This window comes from Bradysia coprophila, unplaced genomic scaffold, assembly GCF_014529535.1.
Source record: "Bradysia coprophila strain Holo2 unplaced genomic scaffold, BU_Bcop_v1 contig_24, whole genome shotgun sequence".
NCBI lineage: Eukaryota > Metazoa > Arthropoda > Insecta > Diptera > Sciaridae > Bradysia > Bradysia coprophila.
The window spans coordinates 477866-498082 of record NW_023503501.1 but is presented as its reverse complement, the minus strand read 5'-3'; the positions used below and the strand labels follow the sequence as shown (position 1 = coordinate 498082).

The following is a 20217-nucleotide window of genomic DNA, read 5'->3' as shown; positions in this document are numbered from 1 at the left end:
TTTCCATCGATGTTCATGTTTACCAGGACCTTGTATACGAACAACATTATCAACAATTTCTTCGCACAATGGAATTGGTTATAAAAAAAATTCAATTTTCCATATTTTTTTAAATTTTATTTCATTTTATACACTCATCATGTGTTGAAGTATAGTAATTTACAATGAAATCAATTTTAAATTTTCTTTATTAGGATGGTAAACATTCGTTTAATTTTCGTTCAGTTGTACGGTTTAAATTTCTGATTTAATTAAATCTCTTCCTTAAAATAATTTTCTTTTTACTTTACGTGGACTTTACACCATTTCTAAATGAATTATCTAGAGTTTTCTTCTTGTTGGATATAGGACGATCTTAAAAAGAAATTTGATTTACAATTTTCTCTCATTTATTTTGTACAATCAATTGAAAGACGAAAAACGAAATGAAAATTATATTTTGTTTTGATGTCAAAAGAATATGTTTACACTAGCGATAGCAAGATGAAAAGTCGATTTTTAGTGTGAGTTTTGTTGATTCGAGGCGAAGCCGATGTTAATAAGAACACTATAACGAGACTTTTTACGTTTATCTAGAGTTATATAATGGATTTTACATGCTAGGAGCGTAGAAAGTAGTGCTAAAAAATGAAAAAATCAATTTCCTGAACTGTCGACGCCCACAGCATGTAAAATCCATTACAAAACTCGGTGTAATTATAGACCTCGGCTTCGCCTTGGATCAACAAAACTCCCACAAAAACTATTGATCACTCGTCGTGTAAATAACGCTTTCATTTCTTTTTTTATCGGAAGAAGGTACTTAAAATTGACAAAAATTCTAAAACATTTTCCCATTTTTTGTTTCTTTTTTTAAATTTTTATTTTTACAGTACAAGTTTCCCTAAGGACAATGTTAAATATTACATTTTCATAACAAAATTACAATTGATTCTAAATTTTAATTTATTAATAATAGTACATTATGTATAAATAAATAATACCCAGTTTACGCTTCTAAATGATTTCACTTTTCTTGTTTCACTTTTGCTTTTCGATTTTTTGTAAAAATATTTTTCTTCATTTCTTTTTACACGCAATTAAGACAACCCGCTTGCTGGACAGTGTTATTATTCTTACAAGTTCATCATAAAATTATTTATCTCATCCGGAACAACTAATCAAAATGAGAATTAAAAAACTCTCCTTTCGTTCCTTTCTTAAATTAGCCTTTTTTGGAACAATTTTTACATTCTACATTTTTGAAGCTTTTTATATCGAAGAACGAATTACGGTAAAATTGTTAATCTAACTAGAATCAGACATTTTTACAATTAAAAAATCTTCCCGAAAATTATAATAAATTTCAACACAGCCCGAGTGAAGAAGCACACCGAGTGTGTATTGGGCTGCTTTTAATAGTCATTTATAGAACAAGATATAATGAGCTGAAAAGTGCGAATTGTGTTGATCCGAGGCGAAGGCGAGGTCAGTAAGCATTCGAAAATATGTAATGGATTTTACATGCCACACACACCGAAAATCGTACTTTTCGTAAATCATTGACTTCATTCGACTCTCTTAGCATGCAGTAGTCATTAACAAGCCTCGGTTTCGTCTCGATTCATATAAAATTCACACGAAAACATGAGTTTTCAACTTTTTATCCCTTCTTCTGTAATAGTATTTTACATGATAAAACGATGAAAAGTAGAGTACGAGGTAGAGGATGTGTGTGAATTGTGTTGATCCGAGGCGTAGCCGAGGTCAATAAACACATTAAAACGAGACTTTTCACTTTTAATCCAAGTTATGTAATTGATTTTTCATGCTGAGGCAGTGCACATGAAAAGTGCAATTTCCGGCGCATGTAGCATGTAAAGTTTATTTTACTGTTCCCGATGAGTGTGAGTTGGTGCACACGACACTGCCCATTCTTTCGTTTACCGGTTTACTTTCATTCCAACCGATTCATTACTTCACACCAATGCACTCTCATTGTATGAAAATTTCCTGTAGAGCGCCAGCTGCAGCGGAAAATAATACAGAAAAAGTGTTGTTTTAATGAGGATTTGTTGGAATTGTTAATCAAAACGTTGTTCTCTTCATAATATTTACGAATGAGAAATCGATTAAAGTCAATAGAAATTGGATGGTAAATTCGGTGTGGTGTATGCAGGTTATTGACCTCATGAAATTTCGAACCAAACTTGAGCTATTTGTAGTTCAAAGAGCGGAATTACGAAAATACATATCTTCGTGATAAAGATGTGGGAGTTTACACCGAAATGTCAATGGTCAAATTTTGTACATTTTTTTTAAAGTTTCTTGATTCATATGATGAATGACTGCTAAGACGTTTTACACTATTTTATGAATATAAATTCTATCAAAGAAGGACAATCGATTTCATTACTTTTTCGGTATACGTAGTGTTTGTGGTATAAAGAGACTAGCACAATTGTCGCGCGATTTTTTTTAAATTTTCTGTTTTAATATTTAAAAAAAATCTTGGTACTGAAAGAACAGATTAAGACACCCACAAAGGCAGTTGACAGTAAAATTTGAACGGTTCAATGGATTTGTTCCATATAAAATGTTTTAGTAGACAAAACGTCCACAAAAGTCGATGGAGGCGCCACTAGAAATTAAGCTGCCACTGCCTTCGTGATCAATTCAAACGTGTAAAATCATGGTCTTTCTAGAACCTAGAGAAAAACTACTTCGATCTATTAATATTTGTTTGCTTAAAATCTTCTGATGTCCATGGCCGAGCCGCCTACAACATTTTGTTTTCGTCGTTTGTTTTTTTAAATGTGAAAAGAAAAGATTTTTTTTACATTTTCCGTTTTGTTTTGTTTTGTTTTTTTATTAAAATTTCTATACGAGCGGCTCTACTACAGCAAATATTTTCTTTCTACTTACATCGATAGTGTAGAAAATTGTGTGTTGTTTGTTGTTACATTAAGTTTGGTTGTTGTTTTGTTAGTAAAATTAATTAATTTTAAAACGATTTGCTGAACAATTTTTTTTTTATTCAATTTTTCGGTCACAGAACTAAAGGCTGACAAAGTAACGATTGGATATCGTTCACATTCGACGGAGAGAATTTTTTTTCATTTCTTGAAAACCATATATTTTGAACAGGAATAAGAGCCGCCACCGGACCTAAGGTTTAAAGTAATAAACGTCCAGGTTCGATAGCATCAGGTCTTGAATTTTCTCGATTTTTTCGAATTAAAGAAAACTCGCGAAAATTCTCTGAAAATTGAGAAAACTTGCGGAAATTCACGAAAATAATTTCGCAAATCTTGTCCTTGTCAAAAAGCCATTGTAATGTTGAATCACCATTGCTGATCCTAATTTCCCGTAAACTTTAATTCCTCGATAATGAGAAGAGGACTGATATTCTCCGGGACTTGCAATTCATGGCTTCCACAATTCACCGGGGATTCCACATGAATATCACTTTCCACTCAATTATAATTCTCGATAATTGTAATTTCCGGACACGGAAGTTTTAATGGAATTTGAATGCACTCTTGATATTTTAGGACATTACCGCATTCCCTTGAAACGGGCGAAATCCTGACATTTTGGTAAACCCCAAATGTCAGCCCTTCCAAGTGAATGCGTCATCAGCTCTGAGCCCTGAACAAGTTTTCTGCAAAAAATTCGGCGAACTAGGAGTTAAGGCCCATGCCCGTGTCAAGGGGCAAAATCATTCAGCCCACAGAAATTGCGGTCATATTGAATGATTTAGCAGCCGAAGCACTTTCGGTCTGTAATGCCCATTCGTGCACGTTTGATTCAATGAAGCAATATATTCACCAAAAAAGCGAACAAATAAGTGAACACCGACTATGATCATGCGACGTTAGTCTCTAAAACGAGAAAAGTGTGTCCTTTCGAGATTCGTCACCTTCGTTGACATCGTTTGCTGAGCCAAATCGAATTGCAATCAATTGACTAAATTTTCTCGGATTTTATTTTGGTAAATCGAATGAAAAAAATTACTCAAAAAAATAAAAGTTTACAAAACACTAGAATAGGATACATCTGGAAGGTGTATTACATGTCGTGATGGTCAAATGTGTGATAAACAGCCCGAAAAAATTGCGAAAATTCGAAATTTACATTGTCATCGTCTTGATGGTTTTCTGTGGTTTGCCTGCACTTTCGTCCACTTAAAATTAGTTTTTTTCATTTCAAAATTCCACTTTCATTGACGTGTTAGCAGTGCACCGGTATGTTGCATTAGGCCACGGTTTTTTTTTCTTCTCCTCTCTCATGCTCATTAAATGTACAAACACTTCCGTCCATCTGGTGCCCATATGTATCACACCCACAACACTTTATCACTGACCCCTCAAGAGTAACAAAATTCTTATCTTTTCTGCGTTACAGTCACTTTCCATCATCGTCTGTGTTCGAACCAAAATTGTGTGTTAATTCGCTCGGAATTTCGGGTGAGAAAAAATTGTTTCTATTCGGAGTCTTCTTCGCGCTCGTCAAAGCCACTTAGATCCGCCGATTGTAGCATACCCCTGGATAATGCGTACTCGATGAACGCTAAATGACAGAAGACATACTGATCGGGCATCTGGATGGAATATGCACGTTGCGAGCGAATCTTTTCCACCGTGCCACGAATATCGGCCGTACCGACATCTTCCAGTCGAGATATACAAATGTCTAATGTGATGAATGTTCCTGTTCATGAGCGAATGTTAGCACAAATTTGAATCGGGTCTTGAATGGGAGGCGATCTTCTTACCAGTTCTACCTATTCCAGCACTGCAATGAACGATTATTGGTGGTCCTCGGCCATGACCAGCCCATGTATCATCCATGTCCTTGACCATTTTGGCTTGTTGTTCTCGGACACGTTGCAGAAAGTTCAGCATTGCCATTGCAGACGATGGCACGCCGTAATCGGGCCAACTAGTAAATTGCCAATGGGATACGATTCGTGATTCGTCAGTCTAAAATATTTTGAAAATTTGATTTCAATCGAAAATCTAAATGGTCAGGTCGTCCGAGCGAACGGTCATGGGGCATAACAGCTGTTCGAGTAATTTTAAGAAGCCAGAGTCTCGTTTCAGACACAATTTATCACGGAAGAACGGATCTTACCTTTGAATTTGTAAGCTCAAGCGTTGAAACGGTGTACTCTTCATTCGATTCAACACTGATTGTCCGTACCCGAAAACTGCCGTGTTCCCATTCACCACCCTCATCGGTCTCCCAATACTGTCCGCATTTGGTGCGTCCCCGTTCCAATACTCTTGTCGTCATGACTATCACCAAACAGTGTTGTTCCCAAACCATGCGCCAGAAGTCAGGTGTTGTTTTCGGCAATGGACCTGCAATGCAACAACAACAAAATTATTATTTTGATTGTAAACCAATCGATCCGATGATGATGCACCTACCTTGTGTCGAAATGTAAGCATTCCTTTGCTTATAGCCGTCCACAAAGTTGGCATTTATGTAGTCAGATGTCGGTTCGTCGTCCATTTGCGATAGAATCACTCTACTATGGTCGTAACATAGGACATCTGTGTACCGATTTTTAGCTAAATTAACTCTTATCCTGCCGGCAAAACACGAATCGTCAAAAATCAAACAAAACATAATTTGTGGTAAAGTGACAGCCAACCCACCTAGCATTCGTAAATGTTCCTTCCGGTGCCCTTGCTCGAATTTCAGCATATTCCTGCACCAAACCCTGTCGTCCTCGCGAACGAACCATATCTACAATTTGTTCGATTGTTTTCGGATCACCTTCAGCACCGGCCAAACTGTCATCGTCACTAAAGCCGGACGAGGCGCTGCTTGGTGGATTTTCCGAATAAAATTCGCTCAACTGGTTACCATCCTGGTGATTATTTAACTGTTGCTGATTGGTTGCCTCGCAAACATAATCGTTTGACACCTGCGGTCCGGCTGGTTGCCCAATGTTGGCTAATAATTCGTCCTCACGATTCGTCATCGATTTGTGACAATGAGCCAACCTGAAGAAAAATTGGATTTCGGTTAAGTTTACTGCTCAGAGGTCGGTAATGTCGGCTGAAGGTAGTTACCATGTGGAATGATTAATCTTCAGTGAACCACCAAGATGGATTGGTAACGATTCACGTGGGACGTGTAGGCTGAGTTGAGGCACAGACACGGTGAAGACGCGTTCACGCAGCTTTTCACGTACAAATAGCCGTAATATTTTGAACGGTGCCTTAAACCATAATGGCGAACTGAAATTGGTATTTTATTGTGTCAAATAAATTCGTCTGCATCGAATGGAAATTTAACGAGTCCATAGCACTCGGTCTAGCACCATCAAACAATTTATGTTAACGACACACTTCCATTACTTCATTTTCATTGCAAGCCATCATATAACTTGTTTATGAACAGCCCGAATCATAGAATTTGTATCGAACAACGATACCAACACTGTACAAATTCGGTCAGCATGTATGCGACTTGTTATTCGAATTTTCTTCCTTCGAAATATCAAACATCTGCCAAACACGGCGAAGATGAATATAAGAAATGGAAATCTGTGTCAAATGATGCAAATAATGTGAATTGCACTCACCTCACGATCAACACTTTTTTAAGTCTAGCTGGATAACCTCCCTGAAAATGAAAGAGAACGATTGATTAGTATAGCTCAACGAAGTAGATAATTCACATTTTTGTGTACATAAGTTTAAGAACGATTGCAAACGCACAAAAAAAAAAACGTCAGTACTTTTTTCTGGTTGGCAGAACGAACTGTGTGTATTCCAATTCGCAATAGAAACGAAGCACCGAATTTTGTAAACAACAATGGCCAAAAATAATCAATAAATGGAAGACTGTATACGCAATCCATACATGTATATAACGTACAATTCGTGCATATTATAAACGCAGAATGTCCTCTGTGCATATGTATTCGTTTTATACGGCTAAACATCCCCGTGGTGTACATAAAATGGATTAAGTGATTGAGGGGTTGTTTTTGTCAGCCGAGTGGCGATTATTTTCGGTAATGCTTGCATTCGAAATCGGTCGTATTAAAACGCTTTACCATACATATACAGTATAACCCTCTTAAATTGTACTTTGTGCAACCGATACTATGTTTTTGATGGGCTTTGTTTGGCACAGTATACGATGAGTTTCGATGCGTTAATATAGTTAGGATCAAATTGTTATTATGGAGGTGCCTCAAAACTAAATTGCGGTACCTTAGGAATTTGTTAATTTGTTCAGGAATTTTATGGAAGTTTTAGGAATTGCATTTCTGAAAATAGGCTCTGGTCACCAGAGTCTGGTGTTTATTATTCGAAAATGCACGTACCTCTAGTGGTAAATAATCAAACCAACTACCTATAACATCGATTATTATTGCCTTGAGAGCAAATACAATGAGCTGAGCATAGAATAAAAGATGCAGGAATTTGTTGTTGTTTCGCTCGTGTTCTGGGGTTTGGATTTTTGTTTTTAACATCGATCGAAATTAAAAATTTGACAGAAAATGTATGGACGTAGTCGTAGTGCCATTGTTTTTGTGTGAAGGGAAGAATTGACACTATGTCCATACATTTTCGGTCCGATTTTTACTACCACTCGATGTATAAACCAGACCAAAACGTATACGATTTGTCGTCGAGTTATATTCGAATCATCGGATGTTCATCGGCGATTCACCGGATGTTCATCGGCGATTCACCGGATGTTCATCGGCGATTCACCGGATGTTCATCGGCGATTCACCGAATGTTCATCGGCGATTCACCGGATGTTCATCGGCGATTCACCGAATGTTCATCGGCGATTCACCGGATGTTCATCGGCGATTCACCGGATGTTCATCGGCGATTCACCGGATGTTCATCGGCGATTCACCGGATGTTCATCGGCGATTCACCGAATGTTCATCGGCGATTCACCGAATGTTCATCGGCGATTCACCGGATGTTCATCGGCGATTCAACGGATGTTCATCGGCGATTCACCGGATGTTCATCGGTGATTCACCGGATGTTCATCGGTGATTCATCGGATGTTTATCGGTGATTCACCGGAAATTCATCGAATCACCAAAGATTTGTCGGGCGATTCACCTGAGGTTTGTCGGGTGATTCACCGCAGATTCGTTGGGCGATTCACCGAATATTGAAACAGTGTACATGTTAAAGTAGTCGACTTAGCATTCTTATAAATTCTAATTGAGCTAAATCAATCACATTGGCATTTGTAATAAGAATACAGCCACACCCGCTCCATACACAGAATCTAGCGAAGCTAAAGGAAATTCTATTGAAGAACAACTTTCCACTTACTGAAGAAATTATGAAAGTTTTCCAACTGGCCACGTCGGTCCCAAGGAATGACATCAAAAACTCCGTCGCCGCACCTAAATATTGTTCCGTCACTTACGTTCCCAAATTATCAGAAACATTGCGTCAACAAGTCAAACATTTCATCCGAGAAGTCGTTAACAAACCAGAGAACAAATTAGGAAAATCATCTTTCAAGAATAAGGACAAATTGAATCCAATGGAAAATTCAGGTGTCGTGTATCAAATAGACTGACTCAATTGCCCGTCAAATGCGGCACACGAAAACAGCAGAATCGAAATGCCTGTTCGGAAACTAATTTGGAAAAACCGAAACTGGCATCGGTATTAGCTTACCACACATAATCAACTGGTCATCAATTCGATTGTGACTCAATGTCGACAGAAATTCAAACAAGAAAAAGCTACAAATATCACATCATCATCAACGGCGACCGAGCGTGTAATTAAGAAACAGATTCCGCACATGCAGCCCCTACATATTCGACGGTCCTTAAACATTACGCAGGCACACACACACACACGAAATCGGCCAGTCATACAACGACGATCAACTGACAGTGTTATTTAAGTTTGATTGCGAAACGTTTTTCAATTTTCGCATTAATTTTTCGTTCCGACTGTTGATTATACTTTGTGAACCCTGAAATCCCTCTGACAATGTTTCCACCCACATATTTTCCACACAGCTATCAAAATGTTTGGCCAAATTGCAGCAGTGAGAGGAGGTGGTAAACAAGCATAGCCAAATATAAGGCTATATATGGTCCTGTTGCCAGGATGAGTGGGAAACGAAATGGTACACTTAGTTATAATATTCAGAATTTTCAGTTAAAATGATTTCGTGGAAAATATTCCTTTTAAAATGCACTTAAAACGTGTTTTGTTTTAATCACAAAGCTTAATAATATTAAGCTTTTATCTAACTCCCACGGAACTCCGTAAAGAATTCTTATTTTCAATTAATTTATTCTCATATAATAATTCCACGAAAATTTCATTAAAAAGTATTTCCACCTTATCTTCCCACATTCACTTCTGAGAATCGATTCCCACCCTTGGCTTTTTAGCTGGGTATACACAGTTCGTTCAACATTCTCCATTCAAAAGACTTTTAAAAACTTTTAATTGATGTTGTGCCACGTAACTTGTGAATAGACGGAATATCTAGGATCTCGCATTGCAACTCTGTATATTTTGTGAACAAACATTCTGAACTTATTGTTGATCCAAAATGTCGACCTATTTCCATTTCCTTTTTATCACCTCTTCTACCTTCCGACGGATTTGTTGTTGTTGTTATTCTTGTCCGCAAATATTTGCATTTTATTTCAGATGTAGGTTGTTCAAACATAAACGATACGTGTTATTAAGATCAGCGTAAAGTACTTTATTCACATTAAGTAAACTAATGGTTGTGCAATATGATACCGACGGAAATCCGTAAATTCATTTCTTCGATGAATATGACTGTGGTGGGGATGAAAAGTGGTTGCATTCAATTTTTCAACTATCAAAACAAGAGAGAGAAAATATACATTTTCTCTACCGAACTGTCATCAGACAGAGCGTCAACAAAACGTCATTTTCTCATAGCATTCTGAATGGAGAAAATAAGGTTAGTCACACCTCACATGTGAAATAGTTATTTGTAAACCTAGGCGTTGAAAAAAGTTGAAAATTGGATTTAGTTGTCTTCCAGCCAGAACTCATTACCGTGTAAACAAAAATTAGCTTTTCGCATTTTCTGGCTGCAAACAAGTCAACATACTAGTAGTTTCAAACAACAACCTTCCCACACTCTTCAACAAAAAATGTCCCAGCTAGACAGTAATGTACTGTTGTTGGTGGTGTTGTGCAATATTAAAATAAAAGTTGTCCATGGGAATCATTAGACTATTTTTGGTACCTGACTACCGGCTATTTGAAACAAATTATTCTTTCAAATCCGCTACATCCTATTCGATAATCGATTTTCTATCAAAAGGGCAGATTAAACACTATCATTTCCAATGAAAGTTTTAAAATCATTACCTGCTGAAAGGATTGATTCGATCTTTCATGCAAAAAGAAAACCACAAAGAAATAAATGGAGCATTAAACAGACAAGGGAAACGTTCATAAATAAAATTCCCATTAAAAAAATTTGCCTCAACTGTAGTGTAACATTTCCCATAAAATGCACAGTCAAACCACTGAAGAATGGGTACAGTGTCGTTCAGTTTAGCAATTCAAAAAGTCGCTTTGAAGCAGCCATAAAATCTCAGCGAAATTTAAGCGAAATAATGCAAATAATGCCTCAGTAATACGGTTGGGATGATACTTTCAGTCTCCATTCTATCTCACTTATTTATTAATCAAATTTGATTAATCTGCCTTGGCAACTATTCAAATTTTGGAATTGACCTATTTTATCTTGCACACACTGCATATAGACGAGACCATTGTGTTGGGAAAATTTTCGGTTCAAATTATTTTACTGCATGGACATGCTTTCGCTAGAAATGTAATACTGTTGGTCTTATTATTATGCAATCGATATTGTGGTGCATTCATTGAGGATGGAAAATATTACAATTTTAGATGGAAGTAATTTTAAACATTTTTAAATGATATTCGTTTCATTCTGCATAATAAATGATTATTGCAATGAAATCCTGCATTCACTTATTCAGACAAATTGCCATTTTTCCCGAATTTTCAACATTTCCATGCATTCAGAGAGCTATTCCATCTGTCCTACTTCGATTCATACAACGTATCATTCGAAAAATTCAATTCTTGATGAGTTTCTCTGGAAATTTTATTAAAGCAATTGTACGGAATATTGCCTGACGTAGTGAACTTTGATATTAAATCGCCCACGATGTTCCGCGTTTCGGTATGGATTCAACCGTACCAGTCACTCGATAAAATTAAATCAAAAAAATGGTCGAAAAAGCTTTTACATAGAACCACAAAAAAATTATGTTTTAATTGGTCTGGATATGGAGATAATTCTGTGCAAATTATCTAAAAAATCAGCAACAATCGGTCTAGTAACAGGACAGACTATACTATATATTGACCTAATTTTATCTCTTGCTGGAACAGATTATTGAGTAGAAAAAAATTCAATAATTTTTTTTGAAAAGGTATGCTTTCCACTCAAAGGTCGATTTCGGTCTGATTGAAAAACTAATTACTTGACGTGACATAATACACAATGACATTTTGTTGGACGAAAATCAGGTAAAAAATTAATTTTTCTCAACGCAAGCGAGAAAGTAGTTATTTTCATCCCTCCGCTGAAAAGTCGGAATCCCTTGTTATGAAAAACGTTGTGCAATTGGAATTTCAATCTTCAACTTTTCTTCCATCGTTGAACAAATAAGTATTTGCACGGCGAATTGATGTTTCCGTTTCGTGGAAAAAAGTGCAAAACACAACATGCACGCATTAAAAACGTTGTGTTCACCTCTAGGAGATATATTTTCTCTCCTCGGTAAACAAATAACTATTTCTGTTGACAGTTGTCATTTATACGACTTATTCTCGAAATATTTGAAAATAAACTCAATAATTAGAATACCCTTAAGACATTTCCATTGAGTGTAATGAAATCGAAAAAATGATCAGATTTGATTACACCGAATTGCGGTGGAAAGCAAGAAGCCTTTTCGACGTAAACATGTGGATAATCAATGAATAAATTGATATAAATTGTTGGTGGATGACAACATTTCAACATACAAAAAATTATTTTGGGCAGAGACTATCGAAAATAAACACAAAACTCAATGTGGTTGTGAAGCCGGATCGGATTACAAAAATAGACGGTGTAAAGAATTGAAATTAAAAAGACTGAAATGTCTCGAAAGGTCAAAACAGAACTCGTGTTTAATGAATGAATGGACACGTTCTTCTGCCACATGTTTTTCTCTTATCATTTTTTTAAAATGAGTTAGAGTTCATCCACCACAGCAAAGAATCGTCGTTTTTAAGTCCCTGGATGAAGCCATTCCACAAATGTTTTTTTAAATCTCATGTTGTATTAAATCGATTTTTTTTCGCTTCGCTAATAGTGCTAACAATCACAAATAACATCGATATCAAACCCAACAAAGTGCATTTACTGACCAGCATTGTTCAATTGAACAGAACCGTAGTACGGTTAGAATGTACAACATGCTCTTTATTTCAGAAAAACGAAATGTTCCACAATTTCGTATTGTTGCAAAAACCTCCAACTTTCAATTGCTTTTTGTAATAAAAAATATTATGGAACCAACAACGGAGCTTGTACCGAGTTTAGAACTATGACAATGGGTTTTAATTAAAAAAGGAGCATATCTTTCAACCATGATTCTTTTGTCAGAAACGTATGGATAAAGGACGTTAAAATGTAGAAAAAAAGCTCTTATAAATGGGACATTCTAGGTAATAGATTAAAACAATGTCGATTGAGGTTCAAACCAGAGTAAAAACAAAAAGTTTTAACGAGGTAAAAAATCATCATCCGGAATTTATGCAGAAGATATGAATAGTTAAATGCACAAAGGGGACGTGTAACACTAGCGAATCATAAGAAAAACGAAATTTCATTGATCTACCGTCTTTCTGAAGGCATGTAATTAAAGTGATAGCTATTTAATAAGAAATGATCACAAGAAAATAGGAAATGATCACTAGAAAAAGAGAAATGATCACAATTTTTTTATGATAGCAATAAAAATAGAATTTGATCACCAAAAAATAAGAATTTGATCACTAAATATATGCAATTTTACCACTAACATATGATCGTCTCGAAATAAGAAATGATCTACAATTATACGAATTTGATTACAAAAAATAAAGAAATGATCGTGCAAAATAAAAAATTTGATTGCAAGAAATAAGGATATGCTATCTATTATTCTGTTTGATTATTAGACGATGCAAGAGAAAAAAAAATTAACACCTAAGTTACCAACACCGTTCCGGCGCCCGGCTCGCATTGCGGCCCTCCGCTTCGCTACGGGGCAATGGGCCGGATCGCTCGGCGTGTTAAAACGCTTTTTATGTGCAATGAATTACACAGACTAATTATTAGACGATGCGAGAGAAAAAAAATTTACTCCTAAGTTACCAACACCGTTCCGGCGCCCGGCTCGCATTGCGGCCCTCCGCTTCGCTCCGGGGCAATGGGCCGGATCGCTCGGAGTGTTAAAACGCTTTTTATGTGTATTCGTTCGGACTTTTAGTGATCAAATTCTTTATTTTTAGTGATCAAATTCTTTATTTTTAGTGATCACATTTGATTTAGCGGGTGGTAGGTACTACTTGTGATCACTTCTTATTTTAGGTTGATAGAATCTTATTTCGTAGTGTTATATTTGAAAAACTGGTTGTGATCACATTCTTATTTTCCTGCAATCATTTTTATTTTCAAGTGATCAATTCTTATTTTAGATTTATCGCTTTTATTTCTTCCCCTTTCTGAATAGACTGACGATACGCTATAGACATCCTCAGACTATTCAAAGAAGCTAAATCAATAGAATTTCATTTTTCTTACAATTCACTGATGCCACACATCCCCTTTCTGCATTTAACTAATCATACATGTTATAGGGGGATCGTATGCGAAGCTCAATTTTTCTAAAATAATTTTTGTACGAAAAAATTTCACGTAATTTGCCATCAAGGCAGGAATTTCAAAAAAAAAAAAATGAAAATTGGGCCATTATAGCCATGCGAACGCAAGATGAATAATAGAACATTTTGTTGGTTTGTCGCTTCATTCGGTGTGCGTGACTGATTTCTGTTTTTCAAATGTTAAGGACATTGAATGAACGACGGCGTAGGTATTCCATAAATTTAGAAACTAAGAAATTCATTAATTCAGTCCTAACAGTAACAGTTAAGGACTTTCCAGTATTTTTTATCTATCAGCAGGAGGTAAAGTGTTATTTAAGCACCGTTTCGACACTCTACATAGGTGTTCACCTCACGCTAGATAGACGTAAGACAAGTGACTCTAGACTCTAGACGTACGTGCCTTCAAATGATTGTACTAAGTAGGGTTCTAATAGTTAGTTAATATCTGTGTCTGAATTCTTTATGCACATTAATTATTGCCGAATTTAGACAGGTCTGTTGGATCCATGCGTGATCTCGATGCCGCCTGTTCAAACTGTACGGTAACATGTTAAAAAATTTCGCTATGACAAAACAATTTTTGAGATCGAAACGAGATGCGATCGTTTAACGTTTGATTGAAACAAAAACAAAATTCTCCATACTCATGTGCAGTTGAGAGTGCGGGAAATGGTTTTGCGCGAAGCGTACGTACGTATACATCATAATTAACATTAAACTAAATATTATCATCACTCGGGTCGTTGTTGTATATAAGTTGTTCGAAAGGAACGTGAAAACAAAATGAAAATAAATTCAAGAATAAATAATGTTATGAAAGACCATCAGAATTAGCACATACCTCAACGTCACAAAAATAATTTCCTCGTGCCAAGATTTCATCTGCGCAAATACAACAAGGTGTGCATGTATAACATACGAAGTTTTCACAAAAATGTTAAATTTAAACAATTTTTTTCGGTCGAAAAAAACTTTGTATTACGATCGGAGTTCAAAGCCAAAAGTTTCATTAAATAAAAAAAAAATTGTTTTCCGATCAATGAATGTTTTGGTTCAATTAAAAAAAAATCGAATTTGAAGAAAGCACACTACACAAAAGCCACTATAGATATTGTAGTATTAGATTAAAAAACACTTTTCAAATTTAAATATTTAGATTTCGATCTCGACTATTAAATTCAGCATTCGTATACACATGAACGTGACTTTATTACTAAAAAAATTGGTTTGATTATATGGTCCAAAATATGTCAGTTAAAGAAAGCGATATATAATCGTTTCAAATTTTGCTTTTCTATTTGGAAAATTATTTTTAATTTTATTTGATTTCTTGATCGATCCTTCTTTTAGCAAAATAGATTATAAACTAGAACATCTTTCCATTCAAGTATAAAAATATTTATTATGTCTCTCACATACGCTCTCTCTCTCCTCTTCAAAATTCTACTTTAAACACTACGCATTAGTACAAGAGGATGACTTAAAGTTAATCGCTAAGACTTTTGATTATAAATTCAATTTTAGAAGATTATTACCACGGATAAGCACAGTTGTTTTGTTGTTTTTTTTTTTAATTGCACATAATTAACGTTATAATTTGAAAGCAAATTTCTTTGTTTCCATATAATTGTGATTTTAATTTAAATTTGTATTTGATGATGATTTGTTTAAACTAATTAAACAAAAGATTATCCACTTGCGAGACAGTAATTATAGATCGTACTTTTCAGATCATCACTCTTTTATTTCACTTCATCTCGTCGCTTAAAACAAACAACAAACTCTCTAAGCACACAGTTTCTTCAATCGCAATCGTACACAATGTGTTAGGGTATCGTCAAAATCGAAAAATGAAAATGTCTCGAGTTAGATTTTTAAAATGTCTGCTCAATGCACTAAAACATGTTCGTAAAAGAAAAGAAAATTCGTTTGGTATTGGGGACAGAGAGTGCGAAATTTAAGTGATCATCTGTTGAATTACTTTTTTTTCTCTGTGTATTCGGTTGTCGTAAAATTTAATTTGACTTTTTTCTTCTTCACAATATTGGGACGGTAAACTCAGTTCATTTCTTCAATCACAATCACATTATCGGTTGTACTATTTAAAAAGAAAGGAACAAAAATCATATTGCTCGATGCATTTACCCGGAAAATGATAAGAAAAATGGTTTAGGAATTTTATTTGAAGACAAAACGTTCAACCCTCTTCTTTATTGGATGATGATGGAAAATCAAATGGACGAAATCGAGCTCTAATGTGAATATGTGTGTGTACAACAAAAATTGCCGAGTTATACTGAAAACAGGACACGAATTTTCGAAAGGAAAACTATTTGCAATTCGGTTTTTCGTACATTAGAAGTGAAAAAGTGTAGCAAATCGATTATAACGAAACGGGCCGAGTATGCGTATTGAGATGTTGTATACCGAATGCTTTTGAGAAGTCGCATATTTTACATAGGTAACATTGCTGATTTCCACGAAAAACTTTTTTTTTTCTTTCTTGTTGTGTATTTAACTAAAAATTCCAGTGATAGAGTTTATACTGTCGATCTTCGAGTCAATTCACAATAATATTAGAATGAGTAAAGTAATGTGGTTCGTCAAATAAATTAACTGGAGTGTTAATTAGATAACGACAACCATAATATTGCGGGAATAAAACCGTATCTCGTCAGGTAGTGTGGCATATACGTTTGAATGTTTTGTAAATAGAATACCGATTGTTTTGTAAATAGAATACCGATGTGGTTCATACTAGTATACACACAAAGGTAGATGTGTTACACAGCTTGAACTGAATAATTTATTTTGACATCTAATTGAGCATTAAATCAAGTGAATTCAACGAAATATCGTCACAAGTATACTTAATATTTTATATGAATTATGTTGATTGAATATTAATTAGATGCGAGCCGACCATAAGCTCCATTCTGCACGTTAATATACCAATGCCGTTTACCGTTTCAGCAGGTTAGAAATTGTAAGTGTAAAATTGGATGGCGATAATTAAATTAAACAGAATTTTAACTCAATTACGAGTCAAAGTTGTGTTTGGAGAATTCGAGAACTCAATTAGACAAAGGGAAACGATATGTAGAGTTAAATGCTAAATGGAATTAATACGTCAAATAAACTGTCAACAACCGTTTGATTGAAGTGGCTTTGGTCAGTGGATTTGCAAGGCGAAAAACCGATATTCGACAAAGTATTGTAGTTTCAGACTTTACTTTGATGTTAACTAGAGGTACCACAATACTTTCTCGAAGGAGTTACGCCCTTTGGTGATGTTGCCATCCAATATATATCAGCAGTTTTACTGCCAAATCTATTACTTCATTTGAACTAAGTATTTTCAAGAGATTGATGATCATTTTGACGAGTGATGTCGTTATATATGACATATAAGTAAGCGCCACGTAAAATCTTCTACTTCACTTTTTTAAACATGATTCTTGTGCTGCTTGTTAACATGTAATTGAAATGCAAAATTGGTGCTCAGGTGGGACCCGAACCCACAATCTATAAGGTCACATTTTTCAGAGCCTGTCGTTTATTCCCGTACATAAGAGCTGACAACCGTCCGTAACAGGTTACAGGAAAAACTGTGGAAAACGAAAATGTTTCGGATAAACCTTTTTAATGTAAAGTTCAGACATAGTCGTTCCGAAGGCAGATAATTGACAAAAGATTGACAAAATGTCAATGTTTAATTTCGGTTGAGAACTAAATATTGGAAAAACTGATAAATTATGAACGCATTTGGCAAAATTAAATTCTTTTTTCAGACATTTCACATGGTTTTTCAAAGCAACCTTGAAAGTTTTTACTTTGAAAATGTTTCAAATTGTGTAAAGCAAAAAACGAGATAAATTAATTCCAAAAATGGAAAATATCGGAAAAATTTCATTTGAACGGCAAACAGAGCTGGGACGAGGCTATGGCGGAACGCTGGTCTGTCGAGGCCGCTTTGAACAGCGAAATGTTGCCGTTAAAATTCTGTCGAAAAATTATTTCAAATTCTTTCAAAGAGAAGTGTCAATTTTACAAAGTGTTGATTCACATCCGAATGTTGTTCGGTATTTCTGCAGTGAAGAAGACAATAAATATTATTACATTGCGCTGGAAATGTGCACCTGTACCTTAGATGAATGGATCTCTCGGTCTGACCTTGTTAAAAAAATAAATCCAACGAAAATTCTCTACGAAACCGCACTGGGACTGTCGTTTTTGCATACAATGACGATAAGTAATTTTCAACTCACAATCCATCGGAGAAATTAGTCAATTGAAGTATACTTCTTACAGTTCATCGAGATATAAAACCACAGAATGTTTTACTGTGTATTCAACCAACGGGCGCGGTGACGAAACTCTCCGACTTTGGGATGGCAAAGGACTTTTCACATGACAGTCAATCAACCGTCAGTTCAATGTCTTTAAGTGACAATTGGATGGCGCCGGAACTATCTTCTCATCATAAAGCGGTACGAATCATCAACCCCCTTCATCATCATCTGAAGCGTCTTAATTTCAATATCTATTTTAGAATAGATCGACGGACGTTTATTCTCTGGGATGTGTCTATTACTACACGCTGACACAAGGGCAAAATCTCAGAGAAAACAGTAAAGTATTAAGTTCTAAGCAAGGCCACAGCGTAGTACTTGCCAATGCATTGATAATGAATATGACAAAACTAGAGCCGAATCAACGACCGACATCTGCAAAAGTAGCTAGCAATCCTTTGTTCTGGAAAGCGGAAAAACTGTTGAATTTCATTGTGGACATATCGAATAAATTAGAAAAGCGTGATTCATCCAGCGACCAGATAAGAAGTGAAATGAAAACTATTGAGAGTGACATTGTTGGTGGTGATTGGTTGAAAAAACTTGATGCAGAAATTGTGCGAAACCTGCAGCAACGGCGAGGATATAATGGAACGTCAATGGAGGACCTTATCCGAGCAATTCGGAACAAGAGAGCACATTACGAAGAGACTTCCAATGAAATCAAAGAAATATTTGGTCAACTGCCTGAAAAATTCCTTCATTATTGGACAAGTCGCTTTCCGAAACTTATCCACGCCCTTTATATTATTGCCAACAGATATTTGCTTAATGATCCAACTTTTCACAACTTGTATCTAAGCGAATAAATGACTAAACTTTAGAATTGCTCGATCTAACTAACAATTATGAAAAGCTACAATTTCGAATTCAATTAAAATGTTGCTGCTCGATCTCTCATTCTTCATGTGCATGTAAACCACTTCGATTACATTTTGTGAGCGGATTTCAGAAAAATGAGAACAGGGATGGTTTTGTAGCTAGTTTTGAAATTATAATTATGGAATTTGATGAATTTTCATCGTTGGTCTTACAATATACCATGTTATCGTTGATGTGTTATTATTAATATCGGCTACATTTATTATTAACACAAGGACTTCCAAGTATTTTCTATTCCACTCAGATTGTACAAATTACATTCCTTTCGTTCCATTCCTGTATGGAATGTACGTGTTCCTGGTCATAGTTGAACACATTAAACTACTAAAGTGATTAAAAAGCTTTTACCATATAAAAGTGAAGAACATATAGTAGCTGGGGATTGCATCTACCACAACGGCATCCAACGAATGAGTCGATTTTAACCATTACATTGTAATTATATTGATACGAGAGAAATGAAATGATACACGTCCCATTCGTATTAATTTAAAAAAAAAAATAAAATAAAACGAGGACCAGACCGAGGACCAGACACTCTGATTTATTTTCTTATTAGCATCGTATAGCATCGACAACTGCCCATCGACATTTAGCTTAGGGCATATTATCGATTTTATTTACCGAATTTACTGAAATTTATCGAAACATAAATTCGGTAAATTTTCGGTTAATTTCAGTGAATTCGGTCAATAAATTTACAGTCAGAGACAGTGAAATTTCAGCATGAATTTACTTCAGCTGTTTTTCAGCTGATCCACACAAATAAATCAAAACTGTTTATACGGTTGAAACTGCTACACGAACGCGCGTGGTAGTGGTAAAACGGAATAATCCTAAAATGACTGTTTTGTGCTTCAGGTGAAAAACAGCTGTCTATAGTAAAGTCATGCTGAAATTTCACTGCCTCTAACTGTAAGTACCAATAATAGGCCCTGATTTGTGGCAGGATTTTTTTTTTTCGAAAATTTTGTGCATTTTCAAAAGATTTTCCCAGGTCTGTTTTGAATTTTTTAGTTTTCAACAAT

At 35.4% G+C, this 20217-nt stretch overlaps 2 protein-coding genes across 3 annotated transcripts in view; one reads left to right on the top strand and one right to left on the bottom strand.

Moving 5' to 3' along the window:
• Positions 1 to 335: 335 nt before the first annotated feature.
• The window catches only part of LOC119077603 (tyrosine-protein phosphatase non-receptor type 9), a 42619-nt gene continuing 22737 nt past the window's right edge, over positions 336 to 20217 (bottom strand). Inside the window, exons 4-10 of one of the 2 annotated variants that reach the window (XM_037184816.1) lie at positions 6581 to 6621; positions 6066 to 6233; positions 5646 to 5996; positions 5415 to 5575; positions 5116 to 5345; positions 4757 to 4964; positions 336 to 4692 (exon numbers count right to left, since the gene is read on the bottom strand). In XM_037184816.1, the coding sequence (XP_037040711.1) occupies positions 4466 to 4692; positions 4757 to 4964; positions 5116 to 5345; positions 5415 to 5575; positions 5646 to 5996; positions 6066 to 6233; positions 6581 to 6621 (1386 nt within the window). In that variant the 3' untranslated portion in view covers positions 336 to 4465. The remainder of the gene's footprint in view (positions 4693 to 4756; positions 4965 to 5115; positions 5346 to 5414; positions 5576 to 5645; positions 5997 to 6065; positions 6234 to 6580; positions 6622 to 20217) is intronic. The other variant, XM_037184817.1, reaches the window with a different exon arrangement.
• LOC119077604 (serine/threonine-protein kinase/endoribonuclease IRE2-like) lies at positions 17692 to 19249 on the top strand. The gene is made up of 3 exons (XM_037184819.1): positions 17692 to 18207; positions 18267 to 18445; positions 18508 to 19249. Exons 1-3 carry the CDS (start codon positions 17844 to 17846, stop codon positions 19114 to 19116), a joined length of 1152 nt encoding a protein of 383 aa, XP_037040714.1. The 5' UTR covers positions 17692 to 17843; the 3' UTR covers positions 19117 to 19249.